The sequence below is a fragment of the Vanellus vanellus genome (genome assembly GCF_965231255.1).
Source record: "Vanellus vanellus genome assembly, chromosome: 2".
Taxonomy (NCBI): Eukaryota; Metazoa; Chordata; class Aves; order Charadriiformes; family Charadriidae; genus Vanellus; species Vanellus vanellus.
Genome location: NC_138906.1, coordinates 133,560,651 through 133,569,215, shown reverse-complemented (window position 1 = coordinate 133,569,215; position 8,565 = coordinate 133,560,651). Strand labels below are relative to the sequence as shown.

The 8,565-nt window shown below is 51.8% G+C and overlaps 1 protein-coding gene across 1 annotated transcript in view; it reads left to right on the top strand.

Annotated features, from left to right (window-relative positions):
- Positions 1 to 2,702: 2,702 nt before the first annotated feature.
- The window catches only part of SLCO5A1 (solute carrier organic anion transporter family member 5A1), a gene marked incomplete at its 5' end in the record, with an annotated part of 82,027 nt that continues 76,164 nt past the window's right edge, over positions 2,703 to 8,565 (top strand). The window contains one exon of the mRNA XM_082479669.1: positions 2,703 to 3,639. Within this exon, the coding sequence (XP_082335795.1) occupies positions 2,703 to 3,639 (937 nt within the window). The remainder of the gene's footprint in view (positions 3,640 to 8,565) is intronic.

Here is an 8,565-nt window from a genome sequence, read left to right as displayed (position 1 = left end):
GTAAAAACAAGCTGTGGGACGATGAGATAGAAGAAACTGTGTCATGGACCTTATGAAGAAAGAAAGACCATTGAGAAGAGTTTTTCAAGAATCCTTGAAAAACTAACTGAATCAAAGAGAATACTAAAATTACAGGCCTCAACAACCACAGAACTTGAGGTACCTTATCAACAGGAGAAACATGGTGAAAACGTAGGAAAAAAAAGTATTGTTTTGGCTGCGTTGAGTTTGAGCTGTTTGACTGCCAAGCAAGCATAAAGAGGTATCAAGCACAATCTTGATAAAAACTGAAAATGGTATCCTGTGAAACTATCTTATTGATCAGGATTACAGCTAAGCAAACAAATGTGGTGAGTCAGTCTTAAACACTTTTTTTTTTTTTTTTTTAGAGGGGAAAGAAATCAAAGGTAAATCCTCTATCCTGCCAGAAAAGCACTAGCTATTCAGAAATCTGTAGGATATTATACTACTTTGGTATATTCCTTGGCATGGTAAAACTCTGGGCAAGAAGAGGAATACCTCATCAGTTCACTCCCTATCAAGCCACAACAAATGTACTAATTTGCAGGACTACCTAAAGTTACTTTAATACTAGGTTTTTTTAAACAGAGACTTGAGAGGAAAACAAACTGGTGCAACTCATGACACTACACAAACTATGAGAAGGGGATTAGGATGAAACTGTGAGGACTAAACTCCAAACTACTTTTTCCAGGTTTTGTGTGCATTTCCCACTTCTGCAGGCGGCTCACGTTGGAGACAAGAGCCTGAACAAAATGGATGATCAGGTGGCCTGGCTTCCTATTTTCCTAAAACAAATGAAATAATAAAATCATAAATCACTTTGTTCTTTCTTTTCACTTGGCAGCAGACGCTGTAATTGAGGTATCGCCTTCCGACTACTTCATTACCTTTTACACAACACGGTGCAACACCACGGAGCATCCAAATTGCCGCCGGGGGCTGACGGACAATCGTGCCAACATTTACGCGGGGCGCTCCGCGGACTTTCTCAGCCCCGGGCGCGAAGTTGCAGCTCCCGGGGAGAGCACAGGCACCGGCCATCCCCCGCCCCCGCCCCGGCAAAGCCTCCCCCACCGCCGGGCTCACCCTTCCGCGGCGGCTCCCTAAACTCTTGCCGCGGGATGCAACTTGGTTTACGGCGGGTTTGCTCCTGCCGGGGCTGTTCGCGGGGGGGGGAGGAGGGGGGCCGGGAACCTCTCCCTGCCCGTCGGCGAGGGGAGATCGGAGGGGGACGCGAGTGCCCCGAGGCGGCATCGCCCGCCCCGGCGGCGCCCCGGGCGCGCCTGCGCTCCGCCGAGCCGCCCGGGGAGGCGGAGGCGGCCCGGGGGGGGGACCTGGCGTTGGGTGACAGACGGGACGGGGGTGCAGGGCCCGGCTGGCTCCACAGTTCGGCCGCCCCCCCGCCCCCGGCACGGTGAGTAGCCCCATCTTTCTTCCTGGCGGCGGCCGGGAGGAGGGAGCCCGGTGCGCCCCCGCCGGTTCCCCCGGCCCTGCCCGCTGCCCACCCTGCCGGGGGTAGAGAGGGTGGGGGGAGCCGCCGCTGGGGCGCGGTTGCCGGGGCTGCCGCTACCTCCCCCGCCCGCCCCTCCCCGCGGCCGCACCGAGCAGAAGGCGGCGGGGAGACAAAAGCGGACAAAGGAGGCAAAAGGCGTGTTTCGCTGCCGGGGTAGGCAGGGCTGGGCATCGCTCGGCGGCCACGCGTGTCCACGGGCACGGGGGGTGGGGAGGACGTGTGTGTGGAGCGGGGGAAGGGGGGCACTCGGGCGAGCTGGGGCGGCGAGGTCGGCCCCGGGGTGCCGGCTCTCGGGGTGCCCGCCGTCGCTGCCCCGGCATCGGCTTTGTTCCCCTCTCCGCCGCCCGCTGCCGCTCCCCGGGCCGCCGAGTTGTAGCGGAGTATTTATTTCAGCGCGTTTATTTTTAGGCTGGAAAATAAAAGCCTTGGCACGGCGACCTTTGCCTGTCGCATCCGGCGCCAAGTAAAGGGGTCGCGCTCTGGCCGAGGCCCACGGACGTGTATGTCCGTCCCTGCTCTTATGTAAATCCCTATGCTGTCCCCCAAGGACGCCGTCCCCGCGGCGCTCCCGCCGCCCTCCCCTCCGCGGGGCCGGCGGGCGCTCCCCGGAGCTCAAGAGCAGACCCCGGGGGTCGGGCGGGCAGAAGCCGGGGCGGCGGGGAGGGGGTGGCTGGGGACCGGCGCCGCTGACCTCCCGTGTTTGCTCTCCGCCCCGCAGATCGGCAGCGCTACCCCTACCCCCCCACCCCGTCCCCGGAGCTCTGTCACCGGCGTCGGCGGCGCGGAGAGAGGAGGATGCGGGCGGCGGAGCGGCGGCGGGCGGCGTTCCCCAGCGGCGGCCGGGATGGCCGCGGGGCCCCGGCGGGCGACTGCTGAGCGCGGCGGCGGGGGCATGCGGCGGCGGGGAGCAGGAGCCGCCGGCAGCGGGGACGCCCCGGCGGGCGGGCGGCCCCTTGAGCCAGACGGAGGGAGGATGGAGCCACAAAGGACTTTGGCTGACACGTGCGGCGGGGCGGCCGGCGGCCGCGGCTAAGGGCCACCCCCCTCCCCTCCCTCCTCCCCTCCCCGATATGCTGCTGCGCTCCCGCCGGGCCCCTCAGCGCGCTCGACGCACGGCGGCGATGGAGCCGGCCGGGCTCCTCTGAGGCCGCGGCCGGGACCCAGCATGGCCTCGGCGGGGACCTCGCCGCAACGGCGCCCCGGGGCGGAGCGGCCGGCGGCGGCGGCGGCGGCGGCGGCGGGGGGCCGGGCGGAGGCGCCGCGGTGCCGCAGCCTGCCCGCGCTCGGCGGGGCGGCGCCGCGGGGCCGCGGGGCCGCGCTCGGCTCCCCCCTGGCGGCCGGGGGGGGCGGCGGCGGCGCTCCGCCGAGCCCCGCCGCGGGACCGGCTCCCGGGGGCGCCGCCGCCGCCGGGGCTGCCCGGTCCCCCAGCGCCGGCGGCGGCAGGACGGAGCGCGGCCAGGCGGCGGCGCCCGGCAGGGGGGTGTCCCCGGGCCCCCCGGTGCCGCCGCCACCGCTGCTGCTGGCGGGCCCCCCGGGCAGAGCGTGCCTGCGGGCCGTGCTGGCGGACTCGCGGTTCTTCTTGGTGTGCATGTGCTTCCTGACCTTCATCCAGTCCCTCATGGTCTCCGGCTACCTGAGCAGCGTCATCACCACCATCGAGCGGAGATACAGCCTCAAGAGCTCGGAGTCGGGGCTGCTGGTCAGCTGCTTCGACATCGGGAGCCTGGTGGTGGTGGTCTTCATCAGCTACTTCGGGGGGCGCGGACGGAGGCCGCTCTGGCTGGCTGTAGGGGGGTTTTTCATCGCCCTGGGGGCTGCGCTCTTCTCCTTACCTCATTTCATCTCTCCGCCGTACCAGATCCAGGAATTGAACTCCTCCGTCAGTAACGAGGGCTTGTGCGTGACTGGCAATGGCACCGTCAAAGAGCAGTGGGACTCGCCGGCCTGTGTCAAAGACTCCGGCGGAAACGACCACTCTCTCTATGTAGCTTTATTCATTTGTGCCCAAATCCTCATTGGCATGGGCTCCACACCCATCTATACCTTGGGACCAACCTACCTAGATGACAATGTCAAGAAAGAAAACGCCTCGCTTTACCTAGGTAAGGCATCTCAGTAGCAGGGTGCTTTGAAGGCTGAAGCCCAGATCTCTCTGAGGGACCAGCTACAGGTACTTCTGCCCTGTTCCTTCAGAACAACCTGGGTGCTAAACTCTCCTTCTGAAGTGAACTTTTGAAGTAAAATTGCCGTGCTTTCCTGTTCTAAAATGTTTTGTGGAGTGGTGAAGAGCGATAAGAGGTGAAGCTAAGGTAGTGTGCATAAAAACAGCTGTACTCACACCCTCCCGCACGGGGAACGGGACAGCAGAGAAGGTCGGCTTCTCTGGCCCTTTTCAGCACTTGGCATTAGCCGGTGACTTTTTCAGAAAGCAATGTTAAAGTTTTCCATGCCCCTTCAAGTTCCTTTTTGCTTATACAGAAGCTATGTATTTCTAAATTTTGGTCAGCATGTCTTTAACCTAGAGTCTATAATGTTAGTGTTTTATAAGCACTTCGAGAGATTATGGATGCTTTGTTTTACTTTTCTAGCATTGATTTATCTTTAACTAGCAATGAATTTTGGCTGGCATTGATAAATCATCGGGCAACTCAGAAAGAGTTAAAGGTTGATAAAACAGCAAGTAAAACCTTCAGGGTTAAGAGCTCGGTTACGGGAGCTCAAGGGATGCAACAAAATGAGAGTGCGATCTGGCACCTGGCTTTCGGCAGGTACAGACAGGTCGTCCTGATAGTCATTCTTATGATGGGACAAAGGGGTTTCTCAGAGAGTACTAAACTTTTTGGGAGTTTGAACATGATAACCAACACTGTACATTTTTGATAGTTCGTGTAATGTGTAAGAAGACTTCTCTGAATTTGCATTAGTATCCTACGTGATTCTGTAAAAAATGAACCTCACGTACTCCTTCAAATTCTTTTCCAATAAGGAGAGGCACTTACGGGGCTGAGAGAGCTGCCAAGGCGTTTTGGATGCTCAGCATTACCATTTGCAGTTCAATTTACTTTGGCTTTACGATAACTGTGGAGATAATAATTCCGTGTAAAATAGACATGCATGAAAGGAATACACTCGGGGGGTGTGTGTAATTACTTTATTAAGCAAAAGTAGTGATCTGGATCAGTGTTTTTATTCCTTTTGACCTGTTCTTCAGCAATTTGACTGTTCCCTGAACTGTTTTAAAGCCGTGCACAAGTCTGTGTGCGGTGTCTTGAGAAAGCCTGAGGCACTGTTGATTTTTGAAAGGAGGGAGAGGGATTATCTGTGGATTTGTTTCTAAAAGTTGTTTTCACAGCATTGCTAATCTGCCTGATGAAATATTTGACAAAGTGTTTTCCCTCTCTTCCTCCCCTCTGAGAAAGGTTAAATGGTACGGAAATTTAGATTGACCCGGGCACAACTTTATTGGCAGTAAGAAAAGGCAAAGCATCTTCTTGCTGAGGTTAGTAACTAGTTTGGAGCAGCAGAGAGTGGACTGAAACTTTTGCAAACAGACGATTTCATACAGTCCTCAAAAACATGGAAAAAAGGGGAATGGAAAAGCTGTAGGTGAGGACTGAAGGGTGAAAGAGATGAATGGTGTGAGAGGAGGAAGTCTTCACCGAAGGGGGAAGCAAGGTCAGTGGTCGGAAATCCTTACTGTGCAGGAGAAATGGTGCCCGCCGCTGAAGCGCTTCTAGCACAGGAAATTGTAATAAAGTGACTCAGGTAACTTTTAATTGCGGCGAAGATCATCCTTAAAGTTAACAAAGGTAAAAGACACCAGCAGCTGTTGGAAGGCTGTATGTGACCCTGTCAGCAGGCACTGAAGACGGCTTTGATCTATACTGGGAGTACCCCCGCAGAGCTGAAGTTCATATGTAGTGATTCGAAAGAGTGAAGATGAGGGACCCAGCTACCGTGTACATGAAAAATTTATGGCTGCGATCTCATTGTGTCCACAGGGAGAAGAATTAAAATGAACACAAAGCATGTTTAAACACCGAGTAAAATGTACCATCACCTCCTTTCAGTCTTGAAGCTACTCAGGGCTAAGAGCAATGTTGCTTGCCATTGGAAATCTTGGTATTGTCTTTTATTAAATAGCATGGAATTCTGAGGAAACTTTTAACTTGTTCAGGTTTGAATATTTACCTTGCTTTAGACTTAGGCCAATGACTTTTTGAGGGGCAGGAGTAAAATGTGAGTTCCGTGGACAAAAAAGAAAAAGAGCATTGTTTGGAACGTTGATGTGAGCAAACAAGTTTTTTTGGAGCTTCTCAGTGGTTTGGAATGTTTCATGACCTCGAGGAGAGGGATTTGTGGGCGGCAGGCAGCCCAGCTGGGCGCGGGGATGGGATAGAGGTGGCCGGGGCATGGCTCTGCAGCCCAGCCACTGCACATCTTGTGTTATGCAATGCCTGTGTCTCACGGCAGTATGATTGTATTACCGGGGCAAGCTATGCAAATGATGTCAAAATGTAAAATGTATGTGTGCATGTAGGCATGAGCTAACAAAAGGTCTTGGAGTGGGCGATGGGAATTGAAGTTTTGAAAAGAGAAGAAAGTCCGGTGAAACAGATCCCAGTCACACAGATAGATGTGTCTGATGAGTATGGACAGTTAATTAAAAAAAAAGTATCCTCTAACACAAAGTGGAAGGTCAGTAATGTGTTTGTTTGTAGTCATGCTGGTATTGCATGCTATGTTTTTTTTTTTTTTTCCCAAAGGAAAGTAACATATATAAAGATGTGTTCAGATGAGAAACATTTATTTACAAGTGTGCACATGATAAAAGTTCTACCGAGCTGCAGAACTGAAGGGCTCTTCAACCCCGCGGATGTGCCCACTAACCGTAGGTCAGTAAAGCCCCCCTGAGTATCACTAATCCTGATTCTGCAAAAACTCACCTTATGTGGCTGTCGAAGCTATTTTATTTATTTTCCAAGTTAATCCAGCTCAGGGCTCGAGTGGCAATAGCATATCCTCTTAAGTGTAGGCATGCAAGCTCAATGTGGACAGCTGTTTTAACATTCCTGGCTGGAAGTCCTGCTCTCAAAAAACATATTTGATGCTTATACATAGTCTCTTGGCTGCCTACACTTAAGTCCATCTGTCAGGGTGGCACAGCGCCAGTTTACAAGGTGGTATGTCGTTTTTAGTAGGACAAAGGTGCCAAGCAGGGATGGGTATTTGGGCCGCCTGCATAGCAATGTGCGAGCTCACTCTTCTGTGGGATGTTTCTTCCTTGTGAAGGCAGTGCCACCTCCGGGTCCTCCTGCCCCTTAAACCTGGCGGTGCTTTGATGCCCTGATGCTAACTTTGAGAAAATGTATGACATCAGGCTTGGAAACAAGTTGTGATTGTAACAGGTGCCTAGGAAATACAAGAACCGGCTCCCTTAATCACAGATGATCCAAAATGGAAGTTGCACACCACTTTCTGTAAAAACCAGGCAATCACTAAGTTGTCTTTGTCCGCTCCTAAAGTCCCTCCGGTTTGTGCTTGGCTGTACTGTGGCATGTCTGTCGTCAGCTGCCCGATGTGTGCAGGTTCCCCTTTTAATTAATTAATTGAATTAATTGCAATTTAAGTTGGAGTCAAATTGGACTTCACGAGTCTTGTTTTGTACTGTTTGAACTGGTGTCTCTGCTACTTGTCAAATTCTAGCACTTAAACACAGTGCATTTTTTCTAAACTGTTTTTTTTTTTTTTGGTAGGGATCCAATAGTTTGCCTCGAATGTGAATTCTCCTTGTGATTGTATCGTGAATTTTAAAAACAGTTCCTTACAACTAACTGTGGCACTTGTAAAGGGAAGTTTTATTAGTGGTATTACAGTGCTTGAATAATTTTAAAATATTTGCTTCTTTTGCAAGTGAGTACTATAGCAAAAAAGGAATTTACTTTGAAAATTCATGCATAGAAAGTCAATGTTAGGTTTTACAGAAATATTGCATTAATGAAAATATTTGAGCATTCAGGAATGGTTTTCACTAGTACCCCCAAAAAATGACTAGTGTATGAATTAGTAAGTGTGCTAAGGATATTTTATTTCAGTTTCCAGAGTGCTATAGACTGGTTAGGATATGATATGAGAAAAGGGTCTAAGCCAGTTTAATTTCATGCAGACTCTCCATAGTTTTGGGAATAAACCGTAATTACAAAATGCAAAGATAAAGCTTTTATGACATAAGAACAGAAAAATTGGATAAACCTGTGTAAATGGGGTTCGTACAGATAATGGCTTGAGAGCCAGGGAAGAAAATCCTTTCCTAACCTGGAAAAAGAATAAATATTTAGACTAGTTTGAAAAATGTTTTGGACTCTGGCTTTGTTTTCGTGAGGATCATTTGTGGGTTGCTGTTTCTAGCATTAGGTAAACCATTTCACTGTGACAATACTCTGCTTGGAAATCACCTTCTTACCAGTGTTTCACAGCTGGATGCTCTGTGTACCCCTCACGTCTTTTACAGACTTCCACAAAACCTGTATATAAGTATGTATGCTGATTGTATTTATTGTATTTCCAGTTAAATCTATCCCTATATCTGGTTCCCACCTGGAAGGAGAGGGCAGAAGGAGTAGTTTCACATTCTCCCATCAGAAACCCACCACCTCTGCCTGCTGTGTCCCAGGGCAGAGTGCAGCTGCTGGGTGAGCTGGGTCTCCGTAATGCACTGTTGCCTGGATGTTGGCATGGGAAGCACTGGATTTTCGTGCCACTGGGTTTGATTTGTCTTGGTCTGGCCACTTCTGGGGTTATGGATGCTACTGGAGGACAGGAGCTGGAGCCTGCTGAGGGCATCGGGTCCTCTGTATGGATGCTGCAAGATCACTGAGGTTTTCCAAGGCAGGATCAACTTTCTAGCTGAACAGGAGGGACCATCTGGAAGCAGTGAAACATCTGACTGGCACTTCATTTTATTGTCATTTAGTCTATGATCACTTGTGGTTTACATTGAATGTGCCTCCTGCTACCCGATATCTGAG